General features: G+C 39.5%; 1 protein-coding gene across 3 annotated transcripts in view; it reads right to left on the reverse strand.

Moving 5' to 3' along the window:
• Positions 1–16926, reverse strand: part of LOC143510879 (integrin alpha-X-like) — a 49747-nt gene extending 32821 nt beyond the window's left edge. For 2 of the 3 annotated variants that reach the window (XR_013130099.1, XM_077000724.1), the window contains exons 1-11: positions 16795–16926; positions 11854–11962; positions 11111–11214; positions 10883–10953; positions 10543–10654; positions 10306–10439; positions 8810–8943; positions 8424–8577; positions 8111–8261; positions 7951–8024; positions 440–560 (exon numbers count right to left, since the gene is read on the reverse strand). Coding sequence is in view for 2 of the 3 variants with exons in the window: in XM_077000724.1 (XP_076856839.1) it covers positions 440–560; positions 7951–8024; positions 8111–8261; positions 8424–8577; positions 8810–8943; positions 10306–10439; positions 10543–10654; positions 10883–10953; positions 11111–11214; positions 11854–11962; positions 16795–16834 (1204 nt within the window). In the remaining variant the exon portion in view is untranslated. Of the gene's footprint in view, positions 1–439; positions 561–7950; positions 8025–8110; positions 8262–8423; positions 8578–8809; positions 8944–9202; positions 9223–10305; positions 10440–10542; positions 10655–10882; positions 10954–11110; positions 11215–11853; positions 11963–16794 lie in introns of those variants that run through there. The other variant, XM_077000726.1, reaches the window with a different exon arrangement.
• Between the last annotated feature and the right edge of the window lie 509 nt (positions 16927–17435).

Here is a 17435-nt window from a genome sequence, read left to right on the forward strand (position 1 = left end):
AGCTGACTAATGGTTATTGTTTCCTTAATTCAGATTAGTTATGGGTTTTGAGTTGGTGCACTTTTTATTCATTACATCTCCGTTATTCCTGAGACTGGCATGATCACTTCCTTATTTTTGCACTTCCCTTGTGCGTCACACCACCTACTGGAATTGACTAAGGAATCACTTTTATCTGAGATTCTAGAGGTCCCCAGATGTTCCTAAGTCAGCTATGTGACCAAGTCTCAAAGCAAGTATTTATTTTCTTTAAAAAAGTAATTTTAAGGATTTTTATATATATTTCGACTGCTTTTTGTTTCTGTTCTCAATAGTTATTTTGTAAGATTACTGTTCCTCTTGTAATCTTATATCAGGTAGCTTTTTGGAAAATAAATATAAGTGACATCTTACATTTTTCCTCTACTAATTATAGTTGTTAAAATAGCTGGATTCTTACCTAAGTAACTGTCATGCTCACTGCCGTTCTGAAAGGAGGAGGAGGCTTGTCCAAGTGAATTATACTCCTGGTATCCCCCTTTCCATTGGAAAGCTCCAACTGCACTCAGTATTATGTTTCCCTAAAGACATAAAGATCACCATCATCACAGACTCTTAATACGTAATTGCATGAACATATACTTGTCACTGAGTAAGGTAATGTAATACGTCTAATGTTAGAAACTTATGCCAGCACATAAAGATTATTTGATACGCTGCCGATTTTGCAGGTTTTCACATTTGCAATGCATGTAGAAATCTGTAATCATAGGTGCTCTTCCAGTGTGAGTGATGGAATCTAAAAACAAAATCCAAAAAATCACACTGAAGGACTTTTAATTATTATTAATACTTTAACTCATTAATTTGCATTTTATTGCAGGAAATAAGTATTTGATACATTAGAAAAACGAAACTTAATACTTGGTTCAGAAACCTTTGTTTGCGATTACAGAAGTAAGATGTTTCCTGTAGTTCTTTACAAGGTTTGCACACACTGCAGCAGGGATTTTGGCCCACTCCTCCATACAGATCTTCTCCAGATCCTTGAGGTTTCTAGGCTGTCGCTGTGCAACACAGAGTTTCAGGTGTCTCCAGAGATTTTCGATCAGGTTCAGATCTGGAGACTGGTTAGGCCACGCCAGGACCTGGAGATGCTTCTTATGTAGCCACTCCTTAGTTGCTCGGGCGGTGTACTTCGGCCAATATCCCGCGATACATGTCTCCATCCATCCTCCCCTCAATGCAGTGCAGTCGCCCTGGTGTTCTTGGGTTTGTACTCTTCCTTCTTTTTCCTCCAAACACGGTGAGTGGAGTTTAGGCCATAAATCTCTATTTTCATCTCATCTGACCACATTACACATTACATACGTCATGTTTGAGTAACGGCAAAATGAACCAATCACACGAGTCCAAGTATATTGTGCCCTGGCCAACCTCTTCAAGCGGGCCCGGGCACGGTTCGGAGCGATCACACTAGTCAAACAAACCGTGCTTCGGCAGGGAACCGTGCCCAGGCCCGGATCACAGACCCTAGTGTGAGTACGCCCTCAGTCTCTGCTCTAATTCATCCTAAAGGTGTTCTATCAGGTTGAGGTCAGGACTCTGTGCAGGTCAGTCAAGTTCATCCACACCAGTCTCCATCCATGTCTTTATGGACCTTACTTTGTGCATTGGTGCAGTCATGTTGGAAGAGGAAGGGGCCAGCTTCAAGCTGTTCCCACAAAGTTGGGAACATGGAATTGTCCAAAATGACTTGGTATGCTGAAGCATTCAGAGTTCCTTTCACTGGAACTAGGGGGTACCACACCATAATCCCCCCATACACCAAACCTTACACTTGGCACAAAGCAGTCAGACAAGTACCGATCTCCTGGCAAAAGCCAAATCCACACTCGCCTGTGCCAGGCCTCTAGCCCCCCCCCCCCCCCCCCCCCCCCCTATCTGGATGAATCACGCCTCTCACTGCTTACTGTCTGTGTTATCAATGCTTGTATGTGCTATGGGGATTTTTTGCATGCAGACAGACTGTTGTCCTGTTGTGAGAATAATCTGTGGTCATATTTTTTTGTCTCCTCCTAATGTTTATCTTTCTATGTTTCTCTCCCTGTCCTGAAGAGTGTAGGGCTGTGTGCAAAAGTGCTATTGCGGCTTCTCTGACTCAGGGCTCCCAGTGCCTTAACACTGGTCCCGGAGAATGTAATTTCACTTTGTACTTGTACAATGTGACAATAAACCATCCATCCATCCATGCAGCTGCTCGACCAGGAAACCCATTCCATGAAGCACTCTCTGCACTGTTCTTGAGCTAATCTGAAGGCATGAAGTTTGGATGTCTGTAGTGATTGACTCTGCAGAAAGTTGATGACCTCTTCGCACTATGCACTTCAGCATCCATTGACCCCGCCCCATCAGTTTACGTGGCCTACTGTGGTTTTGTGGCGTTTCTGTCATTCCCAAACACTCCCATTTTCTTATAATACAGCTGACAGTGGGACATTTTGGAATGAGGAAATTTCACAATTGTATTTGTTGCACAGATGGCATCCTATCACAGTTCCACGCTGGAATTCACTAAGCTCCTGACCCATTCTTTCATAAATGTTTGTAAAAACAGTCTGCATGCCTGTGTGGTTAATTTTATGCACCTGTGGCCACTGAAGTGATTGGAACACCCGATTCCGATAGTTTGGATGGGTGAGCGAATACTTTTGACAATACACACTCTCATTCTCTCTCTCTCTCTCTCTCTCTCTCTATATATATATATATATATATATATATATATATATATATATATATATATATATATATATATATTAGTGGTGGGACTTAATTAAAGTCTTAATTAAAGACTTAATTAAAGACTTAAAGTGGTGGGCGTTAATTTCGATTAATTAATTACAGGAAAATTAACGCACTAAAAAAATTAACGCATTTTAACGCATTTAACGGACGAGACACTTTTGCACCGTGGAATGTTTCTCAGTGCGCGAGTTCCGGGCATACAGATTATGGACACACAATAAGGTGATCATGATGGAGATGACTGAAGAGGCTACGCTGGTGGATGGGAAATTTAAATATAAGAAACTTTCAGATGGAAGTACAAACAAAAATAGTGTTATTTACACTTTATGTAGGAAGGAGTTCGCTTATCACAGGAGCACTTCCACCCTTTGTTACCACCTCAATGCAAAACATGTTGCGGCTAAAGCTGGGCGTACACTGTGCGATATTTTAAATCGTGTACTCAGCTCCAGCTCAAACTGTACGACTAAATCGCAGGGAGAGTCGGCTCGTGAAGCTGCTTCAACAGTGCGATACTCTCACGAGGAGCGATTTGAATTTCAAACATGTTTGATGTTCTTGCGACGCTGCGATTTCTGATCGGGAGTTGGTCGTGAGGTGTGAATCGTTCCTCGTTTACCTGTGTAAACTATACGATGCACGACACGCGATTGAGCCGAAACGAGTGAAAAATCGGCTGAAAATGGGCCAAAAATCGCACAGTGTACGCCCAGCTTAACGCGCAGGTCAGTAATGATAACTTAGCTGCTAAATGTATTCCTAGTACGATAGGGTGACCAAACGTCCGTAATTCACATCCTGTGAGGAAACGTCCTGGTTTTTAAATGACCTTCATTGGACCATTAAGACTGGATTAAACTTTCGCGAATGGCCGTAGCGCGCGACTCCGCACGCGTTTATACATGATGCGTCACATTATTTGTGTTGTCCGCTCTCTGTGGTCGAAGATAAATGCTTACAAGAAGCACTGCGAATTGCGTCAACTGATGCAAGTTACGAACTACCGTCCAGGGGTGAGTTTCCCAAAACGTTCTTAGCGCCAAGTACTTCTTAACCTCGTACGTAAGAACGAGGTGACAAAGTACTTGGCACTAAGAACGTTTTGGGAAACTCACCCCAGAAAGACAATGTCGAAGAAAATCCAGCAGCTGTATGAGGAAAGAATTAAAACAGGTTATTGTGAAGAGCGCCACAAATGTGGCTCTGACTGGGGATCACTGGACCTCTGTTAGCAACAAGAATGATCTTGGTGTGACAGCTCATATTATAGATGATGAAGATCCAGTCATTTGCTTTGAGCATGCAGAAGACCACTTCTAGGCACTATGAAGATGCCTATGGCAGAGGCCTGGGAAATTAAAGAAAGTCTACCATCTAAAATGGTATTAAAAAACATCTTCTGATTTACTTCAATTCTTCCAATATCCTGAGCAAAACTCCCTAAATTAAACAACATTTTTGGTCAGAATTTCCAATGTTCTGAACTGTTTTCTGCACACTACACATATATTGGTCTTCGTAGTAGACTGGTGGAAAAATAAACAAGATGTTGAAGTTTATGATTATGTTCATTGATTCATTCATCATTCAAACTTAAATTAATATTTCTCATGTTAAATACTGAAATGCGATTAATTTCGATTAATTAATTACAAAGCTTCCGATTAAATTCGATTAATTTTTTTTATCGCGTCCCACCCCTAATATATATATATATATATATATATATATATATATATATATATATACAGTTGTGATCAAATTTATTCAACCCCCACTGAAATAAAGTGTTTTGGCCAGTTTGACATTGATTTTGATCATTTCAGTCATCTTATTTACAATTATATCAAAGAGGCACTTATAAATTAGACAAACATAACATAATATTTATGATGGAATAACCACAAATGTCTTTACTGTGCTCACATCATTATCAGTTTTATTCAACCCCCTAGTGGCATTATATTTTAGTACTTAGTACAACATCCTTTTCCAGTTATGACAGCTTTCAAGCGTGAAGCATAGCTTGACACAAGTGTCTTGCAGCGACCTATGGGTATCTTAGCCCATTCTTCATGGGCAAAAGCCTCCAGTTCAGTCACATTCTTAGGCTTGCGCACTGCAACTGCCTTCTTTAGGTCCCACCAGAGGTTCTCAATTGGATTTAAGTCTGGTGATTGCGATGGCCACTCTAGAATGTTCCAGCCTTTCATGTTCAACCATGCTCTAGTGGACTTGGATGTGTGCTTCGGATCATTGTCCTGTTGGAAGGTCCAACGTCTCCCAAGCCGCAGGTTTGTGACTGACTCCATCACATTTTCCTCCAAGATCTCCTGGTACTAAAGGGAATTCATGGTACCCTGCACACGTTGAAGCTTTCCTGTACCATTAGAAGCAAAACAGCCCCAAAGCATAATTGACCCCCCGCCATGCTTCACAGTAGGCAAGGTGTTCTTTTGTTCATAAGCCTGGTTCTTCCTTCTCCAAACATAGCGCTGGTCCATTGTCCCAAACAGTTCTAATTTAGTTTCATCTGACCACAGTACACTGTTCCAAAACCTTTGTGGCTTGTCCACATGACTTTTGGCATACTGCAGTCGACTTTTCTTGTTCTTTGGAGTCAGCAAGGGGGTGCGTCTGGGCTTTCTGGCATGGAGGTCTTCGTTATGCAGTGCACGCCTTATTGTCTGAGCTGAAACTTCAGTGCCCACATCTGACAGGTCTTTTTTCAGTTCCTTAGCAGTCACGCGGGGATTTTTCTCCACATTACGCTTCAGGTAGCGCACAGCAGTCGCAGTCAGGATCTTCTTTCTGCCACGACCAGGTAACGTTTCCACTGTGCCCTTTAACTTGAACTTGCGAATGATACTTCCGATAGTGTCTCTTGGAATATTTAACAACTTCGCAATCTTTTTATATCCATTGCCATTCTTGTGAAGAGCAATAACCTCTTCTCTTGTCTTCTGGGACCATTCTCTTGCCTTCACCATGCTTGGAAACACACCAGTAGATGTCTAGAAGGAGCTGAGTATCACAGTCCCTTTAAATCTGCCTAATTGGTGCTTATCATGCTTGATTGCTGCTCGTTGACATCCACAGATGTTTTCAATACCTGATGGAAAACACTGGAATGAACCTCTGTTCTTAGGAGTGGTAGTCGTAAAGGGGTTGAATAATTGTGTCAATGAAGAAATCACAAAAAGGCCATTTAATACTTTATGACAAAAAAAATTGATGCTATCTTAGTTGCATTTAGTTATTTAACAAGTCCTTGTAAGATTTCATTATGAACACAATTACAAATGTGCACTGAATTCCATAAAACCCTTCGCAGCATTGGGGGTTGAATAAATTTGATCACAACTGTATATTAGGGGTGGGACGCGATTAAAAAAATTAATCGAATTAATCGGAAGCTTTGTAATTAATTAATCGAAATTAATCGCATTTTAATCGCATTTCAGTATTTAACATGAGAAATATTAATTTAAGTTTGAATGATGAATGAATCAATGAACATAATCATAAACTTCAACATCTTGTTTATTTTTCCACCAGTCTACTACGAAGACCAATATATGTGTAGTGTGCAGAAAACAGTTCAGAACATTGGAAATTCTGACCAAAAATGTTGTTTAATTTAGGGAGTTTTGCTCAGGATATTGGAAGAATTGAAGTAAATCAGAAGATGTTTTTTAATACCATTTTAGATGGTAGACTTTCTTTAATTTCCCAGGCCTCTGCCATAAGCATCTTCATAGTGCCTAGAAGTGGTCTTCTGCATGCTCAAAGCAAATGACTGGATCTTCATCATCTATAGATTCATCATCTATAATATGAGCTGTCACACCAAGATCATTCTTGTTGCTAACAGAGGTCCAGTGATCCCCAGTCAGAGCCACATTTGTGGCACTCTTCACAATAACCTGTTTTAATTCTTTCCTCATCATACAGCTGCTGGATTTTCTTCGACATTGTCTTTCTGGGGTGAGTTTCCCAAAACGTTCTTAGTGCCAAGTACTTCGTCACCTCGTTCTTACGTACGAGGTTAAGAAGTACTTGGCGCTAAGAACGTTTTGGGAAACTCACCCCTGGACGGTAGTTCGTAACTTGCATCAGTTCGCAATTCGCAGCGCTTCTTGTAAGCATTTATCTTCGACCACAGAGAGCGGACAACACAAATAATGTGACGCATCATGTATAAACGCGTGCGGAGTCGCGCGCTACGGCCATTCGCGAAAGTTTAATCCAGTCTTAATGGTCCAATGAAGGTCATTTAAAAACCAGGACGTTTCCTCACAGGATGTGAATTACGGACGTTTGGTCACCCTATCGTACTAGGAATACATTTAGCAGCTAAGTTATCATTACTGACCTGCGCGTTAAGCTGGGCGTACACTGTGCGATTTTTGGCCCATTTTCAGCCGATTTTTCACTCGTTTCGGCTCAATCGCGTGTCGTGCATCGTATAGTTTACACAGGTAAACGAGGAGCGATTCACAACTCCCGATCAGAAATCGCAGCGTCGCAAGAACATCAAACATGTTTGAAATTCAAATCGCTCCTCGTGAGAGTATCGCACTGTTGAAGCAGCTCCACGAGCCGACTCTCCCTGCGATTTAGTCGTACAGTTTGAGCTGGAGCTGAGTACACGATTTAAAATATCGCAGTGTACGCCCAGCTTTAGCCGCAACATGTTTTGCGTTGAGGTGGTAACGAAGGGTGGAAGTGCTCCTGTGATAAGCGAACTCCTTCCTACATAAAGTGTAAATAACACTATTTTTGTTTGTACTTCCATCTGAAAGTTTCTTATATTTAAATTTCCCATCCACCACCGTAGCCTCTTCAGTCATCTCCATCATGATCATCTTATTGTGTGTCCATAATCTGTATGCCCGGAACTCGCGCACTGAGAAACATTCCACGGTGCAAAAGTGTCTCGTCCGTTAAATGCGTTAAAATGCGTTAATTTTTTTAGTGCGTTAATTTTCCTGTAATTAATTAATCGAAATTAACGCGTTAAAGTCCCACCACTAATATATATATATATATATATATATATATATATATATATATATATATATATATATGTGCACACACAAGTCCACACACACATTCTCAATAAAGAAATACATAACTAATGCAAAACAGTAACTTTACATTTGGAGTAAATGCTGCGTTAAACCCGTCCTGTGCAAATTCCATTTTATTGGAATCTCCTGAAGTCTGGGTTCCTTAAACAAAACAAGACAAACAAAACTTTATTTGTAATATTTGAATGAATAATTTGACTGGGACATCAAAAGAGCTATTAACATACCCTCAATCGCAATGATATTGCCCTCCAGGATATCACGGATTTTGTCCAGCAAGTCAAAGTTTTCCACCTTGAACACATGTTCATCATGTGGTTCAGATGCAATGGTTTTCAACTCGTCCCGTGCAGATTCACTATCAAAAGCCTTACCAACCTTGCAAAGAAATAAAAGAAGAAGCTGAGTTGCCAACAAGGGTATTAAGTGCGTTTTCTGAAACTTGTGTATCATCTTGTGCCTCATCTCATTTGCTTAACCAGTACTTTTTGTTCTAGAATATCTTTATTCTTAAAATGTCTGCAAGTAGAATTTTCCTACCCCTATAGAATATCTAATGATATTGTTCCGTTTTGCATTTTCAATTGCTTCTTTCAGATTGTCATCGCCATAACTTGATTCACCATCAGTAATAACAATCAAAACTCTGTTAGCATTTGCCCTGGACCCTGCCCTGCTGGTAAATAGTTCATTCCTGTGAAAAAAATTATAAAATTGGACATGAAATTGAGGATCATTTTGAGATTGGCCCAGGTAAAAGATATTTATGATGATTAAATAAAACTAAGCATACTAAATATACTGGCTGTGAGTTAAATAAGCAAAATGTAAATTTCCTTATAATAATAATTTATAAAAATATAGTAATTTACAAATATAATGCACATAAAGGGCTGAATATATTTATACACATGAATAATACTTACACAAGTTTATTGATGGCCCTTGCAGTGTAGGTTCCTCGACCTTTTTGTTTAATGTTCATTATTTGACTGAAGTCTCTAAAGTTGTTGAATGATATGTGTATGGTACAATCATTTGAAAACTGTGCAACAGCAAACTGTGAAAATAAATTCATAAATTAAAGTACAGCTGATATAAAATCTTAGCAGTAATCCTTGTGCCAATAGCTGGTTGTCACGGTGCACTGGACACCGCACACCTACTGACTCTCTCTCTCTCTCACACACACACACACACACACACACACACACACACACACACACACACACACACACACACACACACACACACACACACACACACACACACACACACCCCACCTAACTCAGTCTCTAGTGTATCGTTTGTGTCTCTACCTAATAAAAGCCCACAGTTTTCTCCCAGCAGTGCTGCCACCGCACTGCCTATCTTGTCCTCATCTGAGCCTTCGGCTACCCTGGTCACCCTTTGAAGGATAAATGCCAGCACATCAGATGGATTACTGCCAGCACATCACATAGATTGCTGCCAGCACATCAGATGGATTACTGCCAGCTTATCACATAGATGGCTGCAAGCACATTAGATGGATTACTGCCAGCACATCACATAGATTGCTGTTGGCTTATCAGATGTATTACTGACAGCACGTCAGATGTATTATTGCCAGCACATCAAATGGATTACGGCCAGTACATCAAATGGATTACTGCCAATGGATTACTGCCAGCACGTCAAATGGATTGCTGCCAGCATATCAGATGGATTACTGCCAGCACGTCAGATGTATTATTGCCAGCACATCAAATGGATTACTGCCAGTATGTCAGATGGATTACTGCCAGCACGTCAGATGGATTACTTATTTATATACAGTGTTATCTTTGTGCAACAGCACAGCATACTCTTCAGTACTCTCCAGTTACTACTCACTCCAGAGAAATGCAAGTATAGCTATGTAAGTATAACTATATAAGTATAGCTGTGTGTATTGTGGTGTGAATGCAGATTATTTTTTGTTGATGTGGAATTGTACTTTGTTAAATGTTTTGATTGGTTGCACCAGTTATGCCAAAACTTTTTGTTCTGTTATTCTCTGTTCTTACTTCAGCTCATGCTATGAGTTCTGGCAGGTGTTTTTTTTACTTAATGCATAGGAAGGTTGTGCTGTTTAATGTTTCCAAAAACATTGCAAGCAGATGTTCACTGGCCCAGGAGGCCCTTGAGTTTATGGGGGCCCCAGGAGGTGATTGTTAAAAAAAGGAGAAAAATTAAAACACACAGCTTCCACCCTTCCTCTTGCAATGGGGTGCCAGAACTTTGGACCATGCCACTGCATATGGTGCCATGACATTACTTTCCCTGCACAAGGCAGTGCTCTAGTTATTGCACACAGTATGTTTTTCACCTTATACAAGGTTTTGAACAGTTGGGTGAAATTGCAATGCATTTATTACAGACTTCTCTGTGCATGCTGTACCTGAATATCTCGGTTGATTAACCCTCGGATAAGTCTTTCAACAAAAGTCTGCATTTTAGAGAAATCATCTCTATTAACACTCCCAGAGCCATCCAATAAAAAGGCAATGTCTGTTTGTGCAGGAGGTGGGCAGTCTGAGGATGAAGAACAAAAGAAAACCTTCAGAAATAGAGCAGATTCAGTAAAAGAAAGATTGGTGATTGGTGCTGTTTGGAGGGTGGGGTGTGTTTGAATGACCTCTTAAAGCCCTTGGGATAGGGCTTTCTGGAACATTGGTTTCATGAATAAAACACATGCCATTGAAGGTAGTAGTTACTTTACACGCTTTGGGAATGGTGGGGCCGCACACCTGAGAGAGAGAGACAGGGTTTGCTTTTACTTAAATAACTGCAACACAGACCTTGCTTACATAAATGCCACCCTTAACCAAGCAATGGAAAAATAATCCTAAAATTGGATTTTACATATTTTCAAATTTAGACTGTATTCAAAAGTAAAATATGTTGACAGAGGGATATGTGTGCACTGATCCATCCTCATAATGAGGAATCAAATGCATAATGAATCTGAATCTTACCAATAACTTAGAAGGTTGCAGACCTCTAGTCATTGAAAGTCCAAGTGACATATTAACAGCCTCAGCAGGTACTATTGTAAAACATAAATATAGATAAACCAGTTGCATTTTTTCCCCAAAAACACCTCTAAAGAAATGCCATGTCAGAATTAACATGTCACGCATCAATATTTTACATTATTGGAAAAATGTAATTTCTAAATATGAATGCTGAATGTGAATCAATACCATTTATTTGTAATGGTGAACAGTTTCCTGTTTTTACTGCACAGCTGTAAACTTGTCCTCTTTTATTCTCACTTTGTTGAAATAAAGGATCACTCACAATCACACTGAGGAGAGGCAAAAAAATGTTAGCTAAATTAAACTTTTGTATTTATCTATTTCACTGTGACGATTACAGTTGTTTATTTTTCAGAATGATAATTTATGTGCTCCTTGACATCTTTGGAGCTGGGTACTAATCAGGGAGTGGTGTCCTGAACAGTCGATAAGAGCAGAGTAGTAGCCTAAAGCTTGAGCAGATTTACTACCATTAGGCACCATTAGCATTCTCTCCCATGCCAGTTTACAGAGATAAAACAGTAAAGTCTTTCTTTTCATGTGTAGCACTGGATCATCCCAGGGGACTTTGCTATCTCCTTCCCTGTTCATTCTCAGTTGACTGTGTGATATAGGGTTAGGGTTAGTGTTAGGGTTGCATCATTTAAGGAATGATGTTAAGGAGAATTACAGGAGTCTGTAGTAGCCTGTAGCCTGAAGAAACTGATCAAGAACAACCTTTGTGGGGCCAATAATGGACAGTCCAGAGACTAAGAGGAGGATGAGAGGGAAACTGGACTCACTTCTTGACACCTTCACTCATCCTCTGCATAAAACACTTGCAGAACTCAGGAGTATCGTCAAGCTTTGCTTCATCAACATAAAGTGCAATACTGAACATTTCAATGAGCACTCCGTTCATTACTCACCTTAATGTATCTTTCTGCACCACTTTATATCCAAAAATGATCTTTTGGTTTGGGGAAAATTCCTTCCAAGCATTTGGCTCAATGTTAAATGCTTCCACTGACTGGAATGCTATTGATCAAAAGCCAAATATTCGTTTTAGGACCCGGGACACCCAAACCAATTTTTAATATTATTTCCAAATGCAATGTCCATGAGTTTATAAACAAGACAATTTGAATTTCTTGCATGTGTAACATACTTGGCAAATAAAAAATAAAACTGATTCTGATAATGTTTCCGATTCTGATAATCATACTGCTCACAGAATTCCATTCCCATATATCTTGATATTGTTTAAACATTTATTGTTAGTAAAATATTCCTAGATTAAACAGAGAGAGAGAGAGAGAGAGAAAGAGAGAGAGAGAGAGAGAGAGAGAGAGAGAGAGAGAGAGAGAGAAAGAAGAAGACAGAACACATAATTTCAGGATAAAATGACCAACTTTTATTACAGTGGTGGTTTGGGGGGAGGGGGGCAGTGCACCTTATCGCAATATCCTTGCCCCCCCTAAGCACCCACTAAATGAGGTCTGGTATGAGACACGTCGATTTGCTATCTCCTTCCCTTCCCTAAAAATAACTAGATGACATATAGACTATATAACTAGATGACATATAGAGGTTCTATATATATATATATAGAACCCCTATATGTCATCTAGTTATTTTTAGGATTTGATAAGCAAGCCACAAAATGTACATTTCAACTTCTTTGAGATCAGAACAATAAAACAATTGTCAGTTGAATACTCATGTGACCATTGACATCCATTAATATTATTCAGTCTCCCTAAAATAATAATAATAATAATAATAGAATTTTATTTATAAGCACCTTTCAGCACACACTTTACAAGGACACTTTACAAGGAAATAAACAACAAAAGAGTTTATATAATAACTAAAAAGGATTAGAATAAATGACCAACAATTTAAAATAAATACACTACCGTTCAAAAGTTTGGGGTCAGTTAGAAATGTTCTTTTTTTTTTTTTCCAATTTAGCTAACATTAAATGCATCAAAAATACACTCTATACATTATTAATGTGGTAAATGACTATTCTAACTGTAAACATCTGGTTTTTAATGCAATATCTGCATAGATGTATGGGGACCCATTTCCAACAACCATCACTCCAGTGTTCTAATGGTACATTGTGTTTGCTAACTCTGTAAGGAGGCTATTAGATATTTAGAAAACCCTTGAAAACTCTTGTGCAAGTAGGTTAGCACAGCTGAAAACAGTTTTGCTGATTAGAGAAGCTATAAAACTGACCTTCCTTTGAGCTAGTTGAGAATCTGGAGCATTACAATTGTTGGTTCGATTAAACTCACAAAATGGCCAGAAAAAAACAACTTTCAATTGAAACTCGACAGTCTATTCTTGTTCTGAGAAATGAAGTCTATTCCATGCGAGACATTGCCAAGAAACTGAAGATTTCCTACAATGGTGTGTACTACTCCCTTCAGAGGAGAGCACAGACAGGCTCTAACCAGGGTAGAAGGAGAAGTGGAAGGCCCCGCTGCACAACTGAGCAAGAAGACAAGTACATTAGAGTCTCCAGTTTGAGAAATCGACGCCTCACAGGTCCTCAACTGGCAGCTTCATTAAATAGTACCCGCAAAACGCCAGTGTCAACGTCTACAGTGAAGAGGTGACACCGGGATGCTGGCCTTCAGGGCAGAGTGGCAAAGAAAAAGCAATATCTGGCTAATAAAAGAAAAAGATTAATATGGGCAAAAGAACACAGACATTGGACAAAGGAAGATTGGAAAAAAGTGTTATGGACAGATGAATCAAAGTTTGAGGTGTTTGGATCACACAGACAAACATTTGTGAGAAGCAGAACAACTGAAAAGATGCTGGAAGAGTGCCTGACACCATCTGTCAAACATGGTGGAGGTAATGTGATGGTCTGGGGTTGCTTTGGTGCTGGTAAAGTGGGAGATTTGAACAAGGTAAAAGGGATTTTGAATAAGGAAGGCTATCACTCCATTTTGCAACACCATGCCATACCCTGTGGACAGCGCTTGATTGGAGCCAATTTCATCCTGCAACAGGACAATGACCCAAAGCACACCTCCAAATTATGCACAAACTATTTAGAGAAGAAGCAGGCAGCTGGTGTTTTATCGGTAATGGAGTGCAGTCACCAGATCTCAACCCCATTGAGCTGTTGTGGGAGCAGCTTGACTGTATGGTACGAAAAAAGTGCCCATTAACCCAATCAAACTTGTGGGAGCGGCTTCTGGAAGCATGGGGTGAAATTTCTCCAGATTACCTCAGCAAATTAACAGCTAGAATGCCAAAGGTCTGCAATGCTGTAATTGCTGCTAAGGGAGCATTCTTTGACGAAAGCAAAGTTTAAAGTAGAAAATTATTTCAAATAAAAAAAAAAAACATTATTTCTACCTTGTCAATGTCTGGACTATATTTCTATTCATTTTGCAACTCATTTGATAAATAAAAGTATGAGATTTCAGGGAAAACACAAAATTGTCTAGGTGACCCCAAACTTTTGAACGGTAGTGTACATAAATAAAAAAACATTAGAAAGAAGAAGAAGCAGACGAGAAAAGAGACACACACACACACACACACAAATACACACACACACATAAACACACACATAAGTGAACCTACATATTTAAGAAGGCAATACAAGTTTTTAAAAGCTTCTTAAAAGTAGTTAATGATGTACATGTGCGGAGGTACAGCGGGATGGAGCTCCATAACTTTGGACCAACAAAACTAAATGCTCTTTTACCATACATATGGAGTTTTGCAGAGCGTATAGATAGTAGGTGAGCATCTGCAGACCGAAGTGAGCATGATGGAGTATATGTAGCCAGTAAGCCAGAAAGATAACAAGGAGCCAAACCGTGCAGGGATTTAAAAAGCAGAAGCAGTATTTTATACTATATAGGGTATTGGACCGGAAGCCAGTGCAGGTCTTTTAATATGGGGGTAATGTGTTCCCATGTCCTGGTGTGCGTAAGTACTCTAGCTGCCGAATTCTGGACATACTGCAACTTCTTGAGGCTATTAGTAGGGAGCCCAATTAAAACCGAGTTACAGTAGTCGAGTCTAGAAGTAAAAAAAGCATGTATAAGTGTCTCAGCCACTGAGTCAGTAAGGGAGGGGTGCTTAAATGTTTTTAAGGTGGAAAAAGGCTATTTTTGTGACGTTCTTTATGTGAGCGTCCAGAGAGAGTTTGGAGTCTAAAATAACACCTAAATTGCGAACCTGTGCCACCGAGGACGTAACGAAACCCGGAAGTGATATTGTTGGTTGGCCAATCTTTTTGAGTGTGGAAGGTGATGCCACAAGAATGGCTTCGGATTTATTACTGTTCTGTTTCAGGAAGTTGTTATTCATCCATCTTTTAATGTCAACTAAACAGCTGACCAATGCATCAGGAGGCAATGGGTCAGAAGGATTCATGCAAATTTAAATTTGTGTGTCATCTGCATACCAATGGAACTGAAGACCATGTTGTCGGATAATATCACCAAGTGGAAGCATGTAGATGATAAAAAGAAGGGGGCCAAGAACTGAACCCTGAGGGACACTGTAGGAGTGAGATAAAGTGTCTGATCTAAAACCTTCCAGAGAAACTAATTGCTGCTTGTCCGTGAGATATGACCGGAACCAGGCCATTGCCATGTCTGTGATACCAGTCCAGGATTCCAGTCTGTGGAGCAACGTATCATGACAGACAGTATGAATGCTGCAGTAAGATCAATGAGGACAAGGATGTTAACTAGTCCAGAATCAGCTGCCAGCAGTAAATCATTCATGACCCTTACCAGGGCCGTTTCAGTACTATGATTCATTCAAATTGTTCAAAGAGGCTGTTAGAGATGAGGTTCCTTAAGTTGAACAGAAACTACATGCATTGTAGTGCCATCTGCATTGTGCTGCTGACATCACTCACGACATGGTGGGTGTGTGTGTGTGTGTGTGTGTGTGTGTGTGTGTGTGTGTGTGTGTGTGTGTGTGTCTCTTTTCTCGTCTGCTTCTTCTTCTTTCTAATGTTTTTTATTTATGTATTTATTTTAAATTGTTGGTCATTTATTCTAATCCTTTTTAGTTATTATATAAACTCTCTTGTTGTTTATTTCCTTGCAAAGTGTCCTTGTGTGTGCTGAAAGGTGCTTATAAATAAAATTCTATTATTATTATTTTTTTATTTTTTATTTTAGGGAGACTGAATAATATTAATGGATGTCAATGGTCACATGAGTATTCAACTGACAATTGTTTCATTGTTCTGATCTCAAAAAGTTGAAATGTACATTTTGTGATACCAGTCCAGGATTCCAGTCTGTGGAGCAATGTATCATGACAGACAGTATCGAATGCTGCAGTAAGATCAAGGAGGACAAGGATGTTCACTAGTCCAAAATCAGCTGCCAGCAGTAAATCATTCATGACCCTTACCAGGGCTGTTTCAGTACTATGATTCGTTCAAATTGTTCAAAGAGGCATTTAGAGATGGGGTTCCTTAAGTTGAACAGAAACTACATGCATTGTAGTGCCATCTGCATTGTGCTGCTGACATCACTCACGACATGGTGTATATATATATATATATATATATATATATATATATATATATATATATATATATATGCTCTGTCTACTGTTTTCTTGATCTTGTCTCATGTATAATGTTTTGCATCAGACTCTGTAATTTCTTATTGAAAATTTCCATCTGTCCATTATAAGTAAGTCTTTTTGTTACAGTAACTAATTTATTAAAGCTAACATTGATACATTTGAGCCACCATCGACTACAAGACAAAAACTACAGATAACTGAATTTGGACTGAATTATCAATTAATAATAAGAAAGCCATTCACATATACAATAGCTGTGCTAAGTTTGTTCTTACCAGAAAATATGAAAAAGTAGACTTGAAAATTCCAGTCCATTTTTCATGTGACAATCAGAGACAAAACAGATACAGATACAGAGAGACTGTGAGTGTTACTTGCTTCTCTGGACAGTTGATTTGTCACCTGACAAACTGACACAAGAGTGGGAAGTGGTGAAGCTGCAAATCCGCAAGAGGAACAAGAAGTAAAGTTATTCAAGAAGAAAAGAAGAAAAGAAGAAAAAGAAGAAGCACCCTTATGAATCCTTTTAGGGAAATTCCACTCTGCGTTTAACCTAGTGGGTGATACGCAGGGAAGTAGACCACCGCTGGCTGCTGCACCCAGGGGGTGAGGTGCCTTGCTCAAGGACACTTCAGCCACAGCTACTGCTGCTCATGGGGATTGAACTGCCAGCCTTACAAGCCCAAACATGTCTCTATTGTAAGAGTACATGTTGCTTTGCACATTGCTGGCCCTTTGCAGAGCCAGCCCTAACCTATCTGGAGCCAGCGTCTATAGTTTAAATGGCAGCAGACATATCATAAATATTCTAGTCCTTATAACATCTGCTACCAACCTTTGTCTATGCTAATATACACTATATTGCCAAAAGTATTTGCTCACCTTCCTTGACTCATATGTGAGCTTAAGTGACATA

The sequence above is a fragment of the Brachyhypopomus gauderio genome, chromosome 3 (genome assembly GCF_052324685.1).
Source record: "Brachyhypopomus gauderio isolate BG-103 chromosome 3, BGAUD_0.2, whole genome shotgun sequence".
NCBI lineage: Eukaryota > Metazoa > Chordata > Actinopteri > Gymnotiformes > Hypopomidae > Brachyhypopomus > Brachyhypopomus gauderio.